The sequence below is a fragment of the Kogia breviceps genome, chromosome 4 (assembly GCF_026419965.1).
Source record: "Kogia breviceps isolate mKogBre1 chromosome 4, mKogBre1 haplotype 1, whole genome shotgun sequence".
NCBI classification, from domain to species: domain Eukaryota; kingdom Metazoa; phylum Chordata; class Mammalia; order Artiodactyla; family Physeteridae; genus Kogia; species Kogia breviceps.
Window position 1 is genome coordinate 65,826,922 of NC_081313.1, and position 19,120 is coordinate 65,846,041.

At 34.7% G+C, this 19,120-nt stretch overlaps 1 protein-coding gene across 3 annotated transcripts in view; it reads left to right on the top strand.

Moving 5' to 3' along the window:
* The window catches only part of XRCC4 (X-ray repair cross complementing 4), a 274,940-nt gene that overhangs the window by 19,040 nt on the left and 236,780 nt on the right, over positions 1 to 19,120 (top strand). For 2 of the 3 annotated variants that reach the window (XM_059063449.2, XM_067033354.1), the window contains exons 2-3: positions 8,464 to 8,612; positions 15,377 to 15,552. In XM_059063449.2, coding sequence (XP_058919432.1) covers positions 8,474 to 8,612; positions 15,377 to 15,552 — 315 coding nt within the window. In that variant the 5' untranslated portion in view covers positions 8,464 to 8,473. Of the gene's footprint in view, positions 1 to 8,056; positions 8,223 to 8,463; positions 8,613 to 15,376; positions 15,553 to 19,120 lie in introns of all 3 variants that reach the window. The other variant, XM_067033355.1, reaches the window with a different exon arrangement.

A 19,120-nucleotide genomic window follows, 5' to 3' on the forward strand; every position in this document is an offset into this window, starting at 1 on the left:
AATTTTTTAAGTTTCATTAGGTCCCATTTGTTTATTTTTGTTTTTATTACCATTACTCTAGGAGGTGGATCATAAAAGATCATGCTGTGATTTATGTCAGTGTTCTTCATATCTTTTCCTCTAAGAGTTTTATAGTGTCTGGTCTTACATTTAGGTCTCAAATCCATTTTGAGTTTCTTTTTCTGTATGGTGTTAGGGATTGTTCTAATTTCATTCTTTTACATGAAGTTGTCCAGTTTTCCCAGCACCACTTATTGAAGAGACTGTCTTTTCTCCATTGTATATCCTTGTCTCCTTTGTCATAGATTAGTTGACCATAGGTGCGTGGGTTTATCTCTGGACTTCCTATCCTGTTCCATTGATCTATATTTCTGTTTTTGTGCCAGTACCATATTGTCTTGATTACTGTGGCTTTGGAGTATAGTCTGAAGTCAGGGAGTCTGATTCCTCCAGCTCCATTTTTTTCCCTCAAGACTGCTTTGGCTATTCAGGGTCTTTTGTGTCTCCATACCAATTTTAAGATTTTTTGTTCTAGTTCTTTAAAAATGGCATTGGTAATTTGATGGGGATTGCATTGAATCTATAGACTGCTTTGGGTAGTATAGTCATTTTCACAATGTTGATTCTTCCAGTCCAAGAACATGGTATATCTCTCCATCTGTTGGTATCATCTTTAATTTCTTTCATCAGTGTTTTATAGTTTTCTGCATACAGGTCTTTTGTCTCCCTAGGTAGGTTTATTCCTAGGTATTTTATTCTTTTTGTTGCAGTGGTAAATGGGTGTGTTTCCTTAATTTCTCTTTCAGATTTTTCGTCATTAGTGTGTAGGAGTACAAGAGATTTCTGTGCATTAATTTTGTTTCCTGCAACTTTACCAAATTCATTGATTAGTTCTAGTAGTTTTCTGTTGGCATCTTTAGGATTCTCTATGTATAGTATCATGTCATCTGCAAACAGTGACAGTATTACTTCTTTTCCAATTTGTATTCCTTTTATTTCTTTTTATTCTCTGTTTGCTGTGGCTAGGACTTCCAAAACTATGTTGAATAATAGTGGCGAGGGTGCACATCCTTGTCTTGTTCCTGATCTTAGAGGAAATGCTCTCAGTTTTTCACCATTGAGAATGATGTTTGCTGTGGGTTGGTCGTATGTGGCCTTTATTATGTTGAGGTAGCTTCCCTGTATGCCCACTTTCTGGAGAGTTTTTATCATAAATGGGTGTTGAATTTTTTCGAAAGCTTTTTCTGCATCTATTGAGATGATCATATGTTTTTTCTTCTTCAGTGTGTTAATATGGTGTATCACTTTGATTGATTTGCATATATTGAATAATCCTTGCATCCCTGGGATAAATCCCAGTTGATCATGGTGTATGATCCTTTTAATGTGTTGGTGGATTTTGTTTGCTAGTATTTTGCTGAGGACTTTTGCATCTATGTTCATCAGTGATATTGGTCTATAATTTTCTCTTTCTTGTGATACCTTTGTCTGGTTTTGGTATTAGGGTGATGGTGGCCTCATAGAATGAGTTTGGTGTAGTGTTCTTTCCTCTGCAGTTCTTTGGAACAGTTTGAGAAGGATGGGTGTTAGCTCTTCTCTAAATGTTTGATAGAATTAACCTGTGAAGCCATCTGGTCCTGGACTTTTGTTTGTTGGAAGATTTTTAACCACAGTTTCAATTTCATTACTTGTAATCGGTCTGTTCATATTTTGTATTTCTTCCTGGTTCAGACTTGGAAGGTTATACCTTTCTAAGAATTTGTCCATTTCTTCTTTTATTTGCATAGAGTTGCTTGTAGTAGTCTCTTAGGATGCTTTGTATTTCTGCAGTGTCTGTTGTAACTTCTCCTTTTTCATTTCTAATTTTATTGATTTGAGTCCTCTCCCTCTTTTTCTTGATGAGTCTGGCTAATGGTTTATCAATTTTGTTTATCTTCTAAAAGAACCAGCTTTTAATTGTATTGATCTTTGCTATTGTTTTCTTTGTTTCTATTTCATTTATTTCTGCTCTTATCTTTATGATTTCTTTCCTTATGCTAACTGGGTTTTTTTTTTTTTCTTTCTTTCTTTCTTTCTTTTTGCTGTATGGGGGCCTCTCACTGTTGTGGCCTCTCCCGTTGCAGAGCACAGGCTCCGGACGCACAGGCTCAACGGCCATGGCTCATGGGCCCAGCCACTCCGCAGCATGTGGGATCTTCCTGGACTGGGGCTCGAACGCATGTCGCCTGCATTGGCAGGTGGATTCTCAACCACTGCGCCACCAGGGAAGCCCGCTAACTGTGTTTTGTGTGTTCTTCTTTCTCTAGTTCCTTTAGGTGTGAGGTTAGATTGTTTATTTAAGATTCTTCTTGTTTCTTGAGGCAGGCTTGTATTGCTATAAACTTCCCTCTTAGAACTGCTTTTGCTGTATCCCATAGGTTTTGGATCATCGTGTTTTCATTGTCATTTATCTCTAGGTGTTTTTTTATTTCCTCTTTGATTTCTTCAGTGATCTCTTGGTTATATAGTAACGTATTGTTTAGCCTCCATATGTTTGTGTTTTTTACTTTTTTTTTTCCCCCTGTAATTGATTTCTAATCTCATAGCGTTGTGATCAGAAAAGATGCTTGATATGATTTCAGTTTTCTTAAATTTACTGAGGTTTGATTTGTGACCCAAGATGTGATCTATCCTGGAGAATGTTCCGTGTGTACTTTTTTTTTTTTTTTTTTTTTTTTTTTGCTGTATGCGGGCCTCTGACCGCTGTGGCCTTTCCCATTACGGAGCACAGGCTCCGTATGCGCAGGCTCAGCGGCTATGGCTCACGGAGCCAGCTGCTCCGCGGCATGTGGTATCTTCCCGGACTGGGGCACAAACCCGTGTCCCCTGCATTGGCAGGCGGACTCTCAACCACTGCGCCACCAGGGAAGCCCCTGTGTGTACTTAAGAAGAAAGTGTAATCTGCTGTTTTTGGATGGAATGTCCTATAAATATCAATGAAATCTATCTGGTCAGTTGTGTCATTTAAAGCTTGTGTTTCCTTATTAATTTTCTGTTTGGGTGATCTGTCCATTGGTGTAAATGAGGTGTTAAAGTTCCCCACTATAATTGTTACTGTCGATTTCCTCTTTTATAGATGTTAGCAGTTGCCTTATATATTGAGGTGCTCCTGTGTTGGGTGCATATATTTTTATAATTGTTAAATTTTCTTGGATTGATCCCTTGATTTTTATGTAGTGTCCTTCCTTGTCTCTTGTAACATTCTTTATTTTAAAGTCTTTTATCTGACAGGAGTTTTGCTACTCCAGCTTTCTTTGATTTCCATTTGCATGGAATATCTTTTTCCATTCCCTCACTTTCAGTCTGTATGTGTCCCTAGGTCTGAAGTGGGTCTCTTGTAGACAGCATATATATAGGTCTTGTTTTTGTATCCATTCAGTGAGCCTGTTTCTTTTGGTTGGAGCATTTAATCCATTCACGTTTAAGGTAATTATTGATATGTACGTTCCTATTACCATTTTGTTAATTGTTTTGGGTTTGTTTTTGTAGGGCCTTTTCTTCTCTTGTGTTTCTCACTTGGATAAGTTCCTTTAGCATTTGCTGTAGAGCTGGTTTGGCGGTGCTGAATTTTCTTAGCTTTTGCTTGTCTGTAAAGCTTTTGATTTCTCCATCGAATCTGAATGAGATCCTTGCTGGGTATAGTAATCTTGGCTGTAGGTTCTCCCCTTTCATCACTTTAAGTATATCATGCCACTCCCTTCTGGATTGTAGTTTCTGCTGAGAAATCGGCTGTTAACCTTATGGGAGTTCCCTTGTATGTTATTGGTCGTTTTTCCTTTGCTGCTTTTAATAATTTTTCTTTGTCTTTAATTTTTGCCAATTTGATTACTGTGTGTCTTGGTGAGTTTCTCATTGGGTTTATCCTGTATGGGACTGTTTGCACTTCCTGGACTTGGGTGGCTATTTCCTTTCCCATGTTAGGGAAGTTTTTGACTATAATCTCTTCAGATATTTTCTCTGGCCCTTTCTCTCTTCTCCTTCTGGGACCCCTATAATGCAAATGTTGTTGCATTTAATGTTGTTCCAGAGGTCTCTTAGGCTGTCTTCATTTCTTTTCATTCTTTTTTCTTTATTTTGTTCCACAGCAGTGAAAATTCCACCATTCTGTCTTCCAGGTCAGTTATCCGTTCTTCTGCCTCAGTTATTCTGCTATTGATTCCTTCTAGTGCAGTTTTCATTTCAGTTATTGTATTGTTCATCTCTGTTTGTTTGTTCTTTAATTCTTCTACATGTTTGTTAAACATTCCTTGCATCTTCTCGATCTTTGCCTCCATTCTTTTTCCGAGGTCCTGGATAATCTTCACTTACCGTTATTCTGAATTCTTTTTCTGCAAGGTTGCCTATCTCCACTTCATTTAGTTGTTTTTCTTAGGTTTTATATTTTTCCTTCATCCAGTACAAATCTGTCTGACTTTTCATCTTGTCCATCTTTCTGTGAATGTGGTTTTTGTTCCACAGGCTGCAGGATTGTAGTTCTTCTTGCTTCTGCTCTCTGCCCTCTGGTGGATGAGGCTATCTAAGAAACTTGTGCAAGTTTACTGATGGGAGGGACTGGTGGTAGGTAGAGCTGGCTGTTGCTCAGGTGAGCAGAGCTCAGTAAAACTTTAATCCACTTGTCTGCTGGTAGGTGGGGCTGGGTTCCCTCCCTGTTGGTTGTTTGGCCTGGGGTCACCCAGCACTGGAGCCTACCTGGGCTCTTTGGTGGGACTAATGGTGGACTCCGGGAGGTCTCATGCCAAGGAGTACTTCCCAGAACTTCTGCTGCCAGTGTCCTTGTCCTCACGGTAAGACACAGCTAGCCCCTGCCTCTGCAGGAGACCCTCCAACACTAGCAGGTAGGTCTGTTTCAATCTCCTATGGGGTCACTGCTCCTCCCCCTGCACCCCAATGCGCACACTACTTTGTGTGTGCCCTCCAAGAGTGGAGTCTCTGTTTCCCCCAGTCCTGTCAAAGTCCTGCAATCAAATTCCACTAGGCTTCAAAGTCTGATTCTCTAGGAATTCCTCCTCCCATTGCCAGACCCCAGGTTGAGAAGCCTGACATGGGGCTCAGAACCTTCACTCCAGTGGGTAGACTTCTGTGGTGTAAGGGTTCTCCAGTTCGTGAGTCACCCACCCAGCAGTTATTGGATTTGATTTTATTGTGATCGTGCCCCTTCTACCTTCTCATTGTGGCTTCTCCTTTGTCTTTGGATGTGTGGTATCTTTTTTGGTGAGTTCCAGTGTCTTCCTGTCGATGATTGTTCAGCAGTTAGTTGTGATTCTGGTGCTCTCACCAGAGGCAGTGAGAGCATGTCCTTCTCCACCATCTTGAACCAATCTCATTACACTGTTAATTTTAGATTTCATTTCTATCATTCTGGAAGTCTCTCTGCTTCCTTGTGCTTTTTTCTGTAAGATAGTACAGCTCTATCCTTCTATAATTAAGCATGCCCCATCCCCCAGAAGATAGAGAAGTTAGTTTTGTTTTGTGAAGATCTGACAGGATGAGTTGTTTTGATTTTCATATTCATTTGTTAATTGAGAAAATATGATGCTTTATTTAGGAGAACATAATAGTTTTAAATTGAGAAAGCAAATTAAAATGATTAAAAAATTTGGCTTTTATTAAAACTTATTAGTTATCAATGAAATGTCAATTAATAATTTACCTTTGGATTGTCACAACATAGTATTTATATTGGTCATAAAAATTGGAGGCAGTTTTTCATTGTTAGCTTTTTTAGGATCACGTAGTAAGAGATACATGCTATGTGATTAAAGAATAATTCTCTCTAGTTTTTCATCTTTGAAGTGTGTGCTTTGTTTCTCATTTTGACTATTTATAATGTTTTTTCTTTGCATATTTGTAATTTTTAGGGTATTCCTTGAGTGTTGTTAGCATCTATAGCTTAAATATTTCTTAATGAAGTGTACATTGGCAAAGGATATTCCAGTATTAGAAAAAATATAGTTTTTTGCTTTGAACTAAGTAGTATGTGGCATATCACAGTCTGGTAAGTTTGAGGTCAATATGGGCAAGATTCTAGAGTGAATTACCAGAAGAATAGTTTTTGAATTAATAGAAAAATAACCTGTAAGCATTAGAAATGAGAGTGGGATCACTAAGAAAAATGTCTGTCTTAATTTCTTTTCCCTCCCCTCCCCTCCCCTTCCTTTCCCTTCTTTTCTTTTTTTTAAAATAGCACTCCTAGACTGGCAGAGTAGGTAGGTTTTACAAAGGACCATCTTGATATCCTTGTGACTTAAATGGATGTATCAGCAGTACACCCACCTAGTAGTAGTAATTGATGTCTAAGAGAGGCTGGTTTCTAATGGCAAGACACAGAAGTCTATGCTTGAGCTTGTTCTGCTCAACATTTTACATAAATGATTTTAATACTCAGAAGGATGGTTTATTAAACTTTTAAATGGCAGGGTAAGCAAGAGATTATAATTGTGCTGGATCACAGTAACAGAATCACTATTTAGTGTAACCTTGACAAGCCAAATGTATAATATTTGAAATTGCACACCTGCAAAGAATGAACAAAACAAAAATTGAACCATGTACACATATTCGGTCACATGATTTATGACAAAAGTAACAGCATTGCAGTAGGAAAGGGTAATCTTTAATAAATAATACTTGGTCAATTTGATATCCATGTGGAAAAAATATATTTTGACGCTTCCTGATAATTGATGTACAAAAATCAATTCCAGATGGATTGCAGATCTAAATGTGAGAGATACAATTATAAAGCTCTTAGATAAACATAGGAGAACATCTTGGTGACCAAAGAGTTCTTAAGTAGTACAGAAAAAGTATAACTATAACATACAGATTTTGATAAATTTTAACTTCATGAAAATTAAGAACTTCTTTTCATCCAAAGATACCATTATGAGAGTGAAAAGATAACTTACAGAATGGCAGAACTCTACATATATTTGTAAAAGGATTCCTAATCCAAAAAATAAAGAACAAAACAAAAAGAAAATAATATATCAGTAAGAACGTCAATAAGAAAAATACAACTGAATAAAAACATTGGCAAGATTTAACAGATACTCCACAAAACAGGCTGTTCAAATGCTGCACAATCAAGATATGAAAAGTACTCAACATCATTAATCATCAGGGAAATGTGAATAAACCATTATGTAATACTACATACCCACCAAAATGGCTAAAATTAAAAAGATGAGAAATGTTTGTAAGGAGATGGAGTGATCAGAACTCTGACACACCAAGTGTGTAAATTGGTACAAACCTTTTAGAAGGTTTTTGGCTGTGTACTACTATAACTGAACATATGCATATCCTCTGGTCCAGAAATTTCACTCATGGGTATATACTCATAGGGATATGCCCAACAGAAAAGCCTAGATATTGCTAGCATATTTATGGAAGCACTATTTGTGCTAATCAAAACATGGAAAGTACTCAAATACCTGTCGCTAGTAAAACGGATAAATTGTAGTATACCCACATAATGGAATATTATACAACTATGAACATCATCTACAATTCTAAGAAACAATTCTCAAACGTAATGTTCCATAAAAGAAGCCAGACACAAAATAAAATGTGTTGTTTGATTATATCTACATGAAAGTACAAAGATACTCAAAATTCTAATCTGTTAGGAAAGTGGTTATTTGAGGACACAGTGACTGGAAAAGGGGTGTTGTGAGAATGAGTTCTAGGGTGGTAATGTTCTGCTTCCTGATCTAGGTACTGCTTACATGGATTTGCTCAATTATAAAACTTCCAAGTTAGGTTTTAAATATCTGTACTTTTGTCTGGATATAATACTTCAGTATAAAGTTTTAAAAATGCAAAAAGTTTATTAGCTTCAGGCTGTAATAGCTTGATATAATCCATCTCCATTACAGGGTACTTCTGTCTCAGTGGACAGAGTGAGTCCTGGGAACCCCTTTCTTAGAGAAGACGTGATAGGTATGGCCAACTCTTGGGTTGTGAGATTTTCTTTTCCAAATCTTTATGCTACTCTCCTTTTTTGTTTACACAGTCTTTCTCCAGACAGAGACTAAGAACTTGATCCAATTTATCCTCACTAATTATAATCAGATTCCGGTCCTGAGATTATTCCCAGATCACTCACACAAGTTCTTGTGACCATTTGTCGTAGAGAAAGAGGCTTTGAGGAAAATGTGATCTTCATATTGCTGGAGATGGTAATTTTTATTCAGCTATACAACTTGGGCAAATCATTTATGAGCTTCTGCTTTTATCTGTAAAAATTGTGAATCAGTATTGAACAGAACTGTGATTTACTAAGTTTGATGGTTGGCTATTATATAGCTTTTTGTTTTACTTATTTCCTTGGTGCTTTGTATAGCTGAGAGACCAGTACAGAAAGCATCATTGTTTGATAGTCACAGTTTCTTGCAAAAATATTTTTTTCTTTTATGACAGGTGATCAGAAATGGAGAGAAAAGTAAGCAGAATCTATATTGCTTCTGAACCTGATATAATTCATTTTCTACAAGTTGCTTGGGAAAAAACACTTGGATCTGGTTTTGTTATTACATTTACTGATGGGCAGTCAGCATGGACTGGGACAGGTAATGTTAAAAGCGAAGTTTTTAAAGAAAAATTTCAATAATGTGCTATTCTTCAGTCCTCAGTGAAACTTCAAATTAAAGTGTTTCTTTAATAGATATTGGTTAAAATGAACATGATTGCTTTTACTTGTTATTGCTGTCTGATTTACACACAGATTTGTAATATTAATATTATTTTCTGTAAGTAATATTAATAGAAAGATAGAGAAATAACCATTTGAGTCTTAGTTCTTGGAGTTGGTCAGAGTTTTTTTAAATGATCTCTTTATACAAAACATAAATAGTATTTTTTATATGTATCTTTTCTTAGGACCCCAGGGAAATATTGGGAGGCACAGGAAGGTGGATTGGCTGGGCCAAGGCTTGAGAGAGTGGGGTGGTGGTGGTTTTCTTTTTATTTCATATACTTATATTGTTGAACTATTTTCCAGTGAACATGTACTACATTTGTAACAAAATGAAACAGAACTAATAGCCTAAAACTTTGTAAACCAAAGTTCAAACCCATATATGGGATTTTGGCTATTATTTTATGAAATAGACTTTTGCTTTTTTTATCTTTGGTAATAATCTTTTTAAAGAGGTTAATGACCGTGAAATCATTTATGGAACATTGCACATATAAAGTCAAAATATCTAGAATTATGTTTTACTCATATAGCAAAGTTTTGTTGATAATATACTTCTAAAGTATTTTATTGAAAGATTTAAAAAGCTATTTCTACAGTTACAAAATAGTCATTTCTAGGGTTATGTTGTAAATGATGTTTTAGGTAAAATAATTTTGTCATGTTAATTTATGTGCTATTTGTATCTTCTATCAACTTTTGAAATATTCCCCTAAAATTTATTACTGTAAGAATTATTATATCACCTTTAAAAATCACAATACATTGTGAAATTTTGTTTTCTTCTTGAGTGTTACAAATTCTATTATATAACATAGTCAAACTGAATTTGTACTTACAGGGTTTTGGTTTTTATTACTCATTTTTTTTTATGACAGAGAATGAGGACTGGTAATATAAGTATAACTGTAAAATAAAGAAATTTCAAGGATAGTGTTTGTAGTACCTGTTATGGTATCTATTTAAACTGTAAATTTCTATGTAAGAGAATTCAGTTGTTGGTTGGTTGTTGCAGTGCAGGGCTGGAGGAAAATTTGTCAGGTTAGCTCTATGTATGCTGGTGAAGGTATACCCAAATGACAATAACTGTTTTGGGGTAAATGGTACACAGGGTTGAAGACCATGGCAGTAGGTTAATGCCAGTTTTCAGGGAGAAAAGAGCAGTTCCAACAGCACAGCCCAGGAGACAGGTCTTAGGTGATGTGGTTGGTTGTATGTAAGGAATTTATAACTTAGATATTTCCAATTAACAAATGGTTTATTCTGTATAACAAGAAGTTATGGTCAGATGGATGACCTTGTGGTATTTTAAGAGCCTTACTTATCAAAGAAAAAGAGTAAATTTTGATGTAGTCAGTAAACCTCATTCACCAAGACAAAGAATAATACGTTATTTGAATTTTTTTTATATCATTAAGGACTGGGAAAAGAAAAAGAATACTGTGGTTAACTCTTAAATCTTAATTTAACCAGAAATTTAAGTTAACTTTACATTTATGGAACATTTTGTTTATGTCATACAAAATGTGCTGGCAGTTGTTCTCAATATTATTAACATGAATATTGTTTCACTAGCCTACATTCATTGAGAGCAAAGGACACATCTGATTTATCAACCACTGTTCATAAGTATCCCTATCAGTACATAGGACATATATGCCTTGATGGATATTCTCTGAAAGAAAGAATGAAAGGATGCCTGAAATATAAAATTGGTTAGGAAAAAGAAGAAAGTAAACTACTCATTTTAGAGTTTGCATATATTTTAATGAAAACTCCAGTTTCATATTTACTTGTTGGCATTGATCATAAATGCAGTATGTTTTACCATTTTTTTTCAGCTAATGAAATTTAGTGTGACAGAAATGTGATATCAAACTTCTGTATCCCTTGGTGGATTGTTAATATTTTGGCTTCCTGTACTGAACAAGATTTCAAACAGAAAATTTTATAGTGCACTGGATTTGGTCATTTATTTTCAAAGATATTGAACTTTTAAATCTCACAAATGTTTAATGCCTTTTATTACTCACTTGTGTGAATTTCAGGGACAAAGTACGTAAGGGAATAATATAACATTGTTTCCATGTTTAGTTAAGTATTATACATAAATATAATTTGGTTTGGTACTTTACAGATAGACAATAAGATAATTAAGAACATTGAAACAATTAAATAATTGAAACATGAAAATGAATTTCCTTCCTATACCTCATCCTGTTTTTTGTACAACTTTTTGATTTCTGCAACCTTCAATTTGGATAATTTTTTTTCTTTTCATTTGAGTGAAATTAAAAGGATGTGGGGTTCCTTTTAATCTCCCACACACTAAACTCACTGATTTCTTTTCCATTAGCAATGTTTTATCTAATGAATGTTTTGGGGTCTAATTATCATGTGGTCTATCATCACTTCAACATTATAGAGGATTATATCACAGGGTTAAGTCACAAAGTGGGTTAATGATCGATGACTGTTATTTGACTTTCATAAGAATTGCAGTCAGCGCTAAGAAACTTATATCACCCATCTCTGGAGTAAAGTTCATTGAAGAGTAAATTAAACTTTTTAATGCATTTATTATCAAATAATTATATCCACCTATATTTGTTCTAAACACTGATATGTTTGGTGACCTATATGGAGATTATGTGACAGAGCTCAGTAGAAAAAGGATTTTTAAAGAATGAAGTAGAAAAGTGGGTCCGTGATATGATGACTTATTAAGTCTTGTGTGTCTTCTCGGCTCTGACACAAACTTAGGATATGCCGTCTTTTGGTTCATTATACATAAGGATCCAAAGTAAAGAATTTTCTTTCCTTACTTACATCTTCACCTACCCACAAATAGTGTTAAAATGATGCTTTCTTGGATCCTACCTGTCCGAGAACAATTCCTTGTTTTTTGGTCATGTTGGCCTGCTCACTTTTTATGCCATATTATGTTGCTCATCTGTATCCTTGCTGAATTTTATTATTTCCATGGCTTTTATCCCTGGTCACTGAAGGTTTTAAAGGAGCATTGACTGCTTGCTTCCTGCAGCACAAAATTCAAAACTGGTGACCAAATTGTTTTTCTAGGATTGAAGTTCTAAATAGGCAGTCAGAATTTCACATTGACTGTTATAGGAGATGTTCAAGTAAATTTTTCTTCTTAAACTAATACCTTTTTTTTTACAAAATATATTTTTAAAGGAGAGGCATAAATAATTTCCTTTCACATGTTTTTTTCCTCTCCAGAATGAAATATTTTGAAACACTAACCAATGCAGCATTCACAGATGGAGTAACATACTAAAAGGGTATCTGAAAGGTTATCTAAGATGTCAGCACTTGAATCAAGGCTCCATAAGGCTGGCATTTTTGTCTGTCTAATGGTTGTATCCCTCATGCCTAGAATAGTGCCTGTCACATAGTAGATGCTCATTAAGCATTTTTGGATTAAATGAATTGAATCAATAAATTCTATTAAATATTTTCAGACAGGCATCTTTTCATTGTAATGAAATTTAGAATACTTTTTTACTAGATGTTTTATCAGTAGACATACTTTATTATTTTTTAAATTTAATATTTATTTTATATTGGAGTATAGTTGATTTACAATGTTGTGTTAGTTTCAGGTGTACTGCAAAGTGATTCAGTTATACATATACATATATCCATTCTTTTTCAGATTCTTTTCCCATATAGGTTATTACAGAATATTGAGTTCCCTGTGCCATACAGTAGGGCCTTGTTGGTTGGTTATTTTATATATAGTAGTGTGTATATGTTAATCCCAAACTCCTAATTTATTCCCCCCATCCCACCTTTCCCCTTTGGTAGCCATAAAATTGTTTTTGAAGTCTGTGAGTCTCTTTCTATTTTGTAAAGAAGTTCATTTGTATCATTTATTTTTTTGCATGTTTTCTTATAAGTTTTTCTGCAGTTGCATTAAAGATAGTTTCTATAGATTATTTCCTATTTCTCTGAGAAATAATTTCTCTCTCTAGGTACTTATAACTCTTCAAAATTATCCAAACACAAAATATGAAATTATTCCTCAGATAAGATGCATTTGCCTTCTTACTTTTATGTTTTTTCAGAAGAGCTAATAGGGCATTTGAAAGGTCAATAGATTTGATAATGGTGATCATCTTAAATATGCATATGCTTCAGAGAGAGAAAAAAATATGTTGAAGTATTTTAGAAGCTGTAAAATTACATAAGAATATTATTATTCTTACCTTTTTTCAGAGGCTGTGTTGAGACTCATATTTCAATATTAGAACTTATCAAAAACTGATCAGGAAAAATATATGGATGCATTCCCAGACTCTCTTCCTCATTGCCTGTCATGGGGCTTCCAGACACTTGATAGCACATGGACCAATGTTATGAAAAGCTGTTATATTTTTAGGGATTCTTTAATCAAGATTTTATTGTTTCTATATTATTTCATACCAATGTGTTTTTTTAATATTATGGAAGTAAATAATTTAGCTAATGTCCCATATCTCTGCTTCACCTCAAACCGGAACAACCAGAGAGATATAAGTATGACCCCAGTTTTACCACTTACCTACTTCATGACCCTAGACCATTAATTGATCTCTCTGAGCCTCACTTTTATCATTTGTAAAATGAGAATATCTATCTTTCAGTGTTGTAAGGAATAAAATAGATAAATGTAACCTTTAAGTAAAAAGGTATAGAACCATATGAGTCTTCATCATGAGTTGAGACAGGAAACCACCCAACCACACGTACATTCCAAACAAATATTAGATTAAATCTTGTAATTTTAAAGGCAAATAAACAGACACATTGCAGCCTTTAAATGTAAGAAAGGGAATCCCCAGGTGCCATGTGTGAAGAGGTATCTGAAAACCGAAGTGGTTAATGGGAACTAAAGAACTATAAGTTCATGGAATATCTGAACTAAATACACATCTAAGTGGCTGTGGTTGTGATACCTGAGTGGAGTGGCATGTTGAGACTGCAGGCCTCTTAAGGAGTTTCTTTATCTCTAACGATAAAGAAAGTAACCTGGAAGTGATCCTGTTAATAAAATCTTTAAAAAAACAAGCAAAAAATTACTCTGGCTTGGAGATGTAGAATCAGAGTAGTCACTAAGGGTTATGAGTAAATTAAAAGTCCTAACAGAAATCAGGATCCTGTCTGTGTTATTTAAGTGTGAGGGTGGGGGGGGGGTATAAATTTGAGCTCTCTTAAATTTGCCACAAGTGTAAAAAACAAGTGAAGAAATTAACTTTCAAAACTGGTCCAGAACTGGTGAAACCTGTAGGGACTACAAGAAAGGCCAACCAGCAACCTTCATGTAAAGGCTTAAATGAAGGGCTTCCCTGGTGGCACAGTGGTTAAGAATCCGCCTGCCAATGCAGGGTACACGGGTTTGATCCCTGGTCCGGGAAGATCCCACATGCTGTGGAGCACCTAAGCCCGTGTGCCACAACTACTGAGCTTGCGCTCTAGAGCTCATGAGCCACAGCTACTTAGCCCACGTGCCACATCTACTGAAGCCCATGTGCCTAGAGCCCGTGCTCCACAACAAGAGAAACTGCGGCAATGAGAAGGCCACACACCACAATGAAGAGAAGCCCCCACTCACCACAACCAGAGAACAGCCTGTGTGTAGTGAAGACCCAATGCAACAAAAAATAAATAAATTTATTTTAAAAAATAAAATAAATAAGTAAAGTCTTAAATGAAGACTTTCTGCTGTCCAGAGCACTTGATACTCTGGCTAGAGGAGAGTCATGTTCACACCTCACAAAGCAGGAAAGGAAAAAGGGCAGAGCAAGAATGTGTCAGCACCTAGAAGAAATGGCATTCATACCCTAGGAACCACACAAAGTGAGTGATCTGAATGAGATCTTAAATATATTTAAATCCTTCAAATTTTGAAAAGAAGGGTGTGGCAAGAACAAGATATTATGAAAAAGAAACAGGATATCTAAAATTGAACACGTAATTATTGAAGTAAAAATCTCTATGGATTAGTAAAACATCATCTTTAAATGTACCTAGATGAGAGAATTGGAAGCCAGATATATAATATAATGCAAGCCGTAGAGGAGACAATAAATATTAATTCCCTTCCCTTTCCTTCCTCATCGACTCCCTTCATCTACTGTTTTTATTGTTGGCATATAATGAGATGAGAAGAATGAACTGCATTTTTACTTTAATTTGACTCTGCCCATGTGAGTGAGAAATAGACTATAGACTAATTCCTTTAATAATTGAGGCAAGGAAGAAAGATGTTTTAAAATATTGATCTTATTAATCATTATAGAAAATAATTGCTATGACCTAGGAGCAAGTACACAAGACAGTTGTTTCTGTGGTAACTTATAATCCATGTATTTGATCTGAGGACAGAGAAAGAACACAAGGAGTCTAATGCTTTCCGATGAGATTTGAGACTAAATTAATGTATTTCTCAAAAATTGCTAGTTCAGTTAAAAGGTATAATTTGACTTAAAAATGTGTGGTGCACACATTGATTTTACTTTTTGTTTAAATTTCTGTTACATAAGTAATAAATTAGTAGCAACAGGTAAATATGTTTATTCTTAGGTTTAGAATTTATTTTCAAGTAAATAAGGCTTTTATTACTGTTTCTCATAGTTTGTGAATCAGAGATTTCCCAAGAAGCTGATGACATGGCAATGGAAAAAGAGAAATATGTTGATGAACTGAGAAAAGCATTGGTGTCAGGAGCAGGACCAACTGACACATACAAGTTTAATTTTTCGAAAGAGTCTTGTCATTTCTTCTTTGAGAAAAACTTGAAAGATGTTTCAGTAAGTAAAACTTTCCATAATGTTATAATTGGTAAAATGTTAGAAAATACTTATTGAGAAATTATTTAAGTAACTAGCATATTATTCCCAGAATACCTCAGAAACAAAAGTTTAAAAAGTACTTGGTTTCCAAGTTGGAAAAATGTTTCAAAGTTATAGTCATTAAATGCTTTATATTAATGAATTGTGAAAAAAATTATTGGAAAATAGATTTCATTTTTAATGCTTTAAGACTAAATATTATTGAGATAATTACATGAATGAGCGGTATGAGAAGTGACGTCAGAAGTTTTAGACCATGAGACAAGGCTTACTGAAATGAGTTTGGGGAAATACTGATTTTTGAGAAAGAAAATAATATATTTTTCTTTGAATATTTAATAATAACCTATTTTCTTTATTAGCATGTATTTGCAATTACAAAATTATATAGATAAGTGTAGTAAGACACTTGATTAGAAATTAAGGTATTTTATTTATATTATCAAACTTAGATATATTAAAATAGAAAGAAATAACTTTCAACCCAAGCTTTCTTAAGTTGAGAGACAGTTATTGAACAGTTTGTGCCGGAACTAAATTGAGTTTAAAAAATTCTTTAAAAAAAAAAATCTTTAATTCAGAATGATTAAAGGGATTTCACCAATTAGAGAAACATTTGAAGCAACAGATGGAATCATTAATTTGAAATATATGTTATCCTGTATAGAATAATACAGAGAGCCTGGGTTCAGTAATTATTTCTAAAAAATTTAGAATTATTCTGAATTGTTTAGAAGATACTTATAGTACTTAGCTGCCAATTTATGTAAGTTTCAATAAGCTGAGGTTCTTAAGATGATAATATAAAATAGGGTAAGGTTTGAACTGACTATTGAAATTTTGTTATTTATCTCAAAGTGCTCTTTCCTGTGGCTCAAGTACAATCAAATGATGTTATATACTATGGAACTGCTGACTGTTCTAATATTTTGAAGCAGATCATTGTCAATTGGTTATAATGCCATTTCCCACTCAACAAGCATGTGTGTGTAATGACGAACATTATTTCATGCCTCCAGTTTCTGGTTTTCATATGTTTTGTGTACACTGGTGCATAACAAATTAAGAGTGTGAGAGTACTTTTGGGTACTTGAAAGGCTTTTGGTATCTTTGACATGGTGAAAAGGAGGGTTTGGATGGAGTACTTGCCATGCTTAGCAATACATTGGATCTTGCTGCCTTTGTGAAGAAAGTCCTCATGACTTCAGTTGTTAACAATTGGCTTGGCATGTATCAGACTCAAAAACCATGACAATAATCCTGAAAGATAGCTTCTTTACTACCCTTATATTAATCAACTTTATCAGAGCCAAAGGCTTGAACCACTAGCTTTTCAACAGGTTTTCTCAAAAAATAGAAACAGAATAAGAGATTCCTAGTAAGGTAGATGAGTGTTGGTTCCCTAACAAATACGCCCTAAAGCACCACAATGCAGTTTAGATACCTGCCTCACTATTTATTCATTTATTAATTTGCCTATGAGAAAAAGAAAGGCTACTTTCAGAATGGTTTGATGAGGAGGAGTTCATGACTTGGCTTACTTGAGAGATATTTTTGGATGTTTGAATGAGATAAAACTTTCAGTATGAGGTGCTACAGTCAGCCTTGTGGATGCAGATGAAAATCACAAGTTTATTTGGCCAAATTTCCGTGGGAATCTTCTAGTGCTGTAGGATGTGCTTCTGCAAATTGAATTTCAGAGTGACAGTATCTTTTAAATTCATCTGCTGGCAAAAATATGCAGGCAATTGGAAACATGGCAGAATACTTTTTAAGGCTAATTTTGCTTTGGATGACCTAAAAATTTAAAAGAAGTTTGTAATCCATTCCTTGATGACACAGATGTCTGATTGTTGCCAAAAATGACCTCTTACACTTAGAAGAAAAGAATGAACATACATTCAACTCAAAAGGTTATAGTGAATTCTGTTCTGTTGTTGACATAAGGTTACTCTCCCATGAAAAAGAATATTCCATGAGTTCTAAGTACATTTGCTACCAGTTTCATACCTCTTAGAGTCAGGGTTTTGGGGCATTTGTTGTCATCATTTCAAGAAGTTTTATGTGTCTAATTCTGTGTTGAAGATCACTGCATAATTTGGACATTTTGAGTATTCAAGTCATATGACTTATTTGAAATTTACATTTGTATCAAATTTTCTTTTTTTCCTATTTTTAAAAAGGAAGTAACTACTAATTTTTATATTCAAGAAGACCTGTTTTTTTTGAAATATTACCTTGTGTTTTAATTGTCCATTTCCAAAGCAATGAAATATTCAATATGTATAATATGTATGTTGATGTTTATATACATTTTTTTGGAGGGATGGGTCCATAATTTTCATGAGATTGCTTTTGAGCTCATAATACTCAAAATTTCATTTTTGCTCTCATTGGCTTTTCCTTACAGATAACATAGACTGTTTTTTTTTTTTTTTTAACATAGAGTTTTAATTTTAGCTTAATTCTCATTGGGATAAATGTTGAATGGCCAGTTGGACGCTAACTCTTTTTCTCCATACAGTACAAACCTCTGGGACCCTTCCTGCCCCATCACCAGGACACTTCAGTTGGCAGTAGATTGTTCTGGATGAAAGCATACTCTAGTACAGCATTTAGAGTTCATTATCACTTCACTATAAGTACTGTCGCCTACTCAAGAGATTATCATGTACTTTGTGTCACTGTTTTCCCTCTGCCTTTCACAGTTCATATGGATTTTGCAGTATATACTTTGTCATGCAAATAATACATCTTAATTTAAAATGTCTTCCTCTTCTTCTCTCATAATTTGCTCTGTTCCTTCAGAAAACATTTTCATTCATGAGCCATGTAAAAAAGACCTAATTTTTTTTGATAAGAGTAACCCTGGGGGGAGACAAAAGACCTGTATGCAGAAAACTATAAGACACTGATGAAAGAAATTAAAGATGATATCAACAGATGGAGAGAGATACCATGTTCTTGGAGGGGAAGAATCAATATTATGAAAATGATTATACTACCCAAAGCAATCTACAGATTCAATGTAATCCCTATCAAATTACCAAAGGCATTTTTTACAGAACTAGAACAAATCATCTTAAAATTTGTATGGAGACACAAAAGACCCCGAATAGCCAAAGCAGTCTTGAGGGAAAAACATGGAGCTGGAGGAATCAGACTCCCTGACTTCAGACTATACTACAAAACTACAGTAATCAAGACAATATGGTACTGGCACAAGAACAGAAATATAGATCAATGGAACAGGATAGAAAGCCCAGAGATAAACCCACGCACCTATGGTCAACTAATCTATGACAAAGGAGGCAAAGATATACAATGGAGAAAAGACAGTCTCTTCAATAAGTGGTGCTGAGAAAACTGGACAGCTACATGTAAAAGAATGAAATTAGAATACTCCGTAACACCATACACACAAAGAAACTCAAAATGATTTGAGACCTAAATGTAAGACCAGACCCTATAAAACTCTTAGAGGAAAACATAGGAAGAACACTCTTTGACATAGATCACAGCAAGA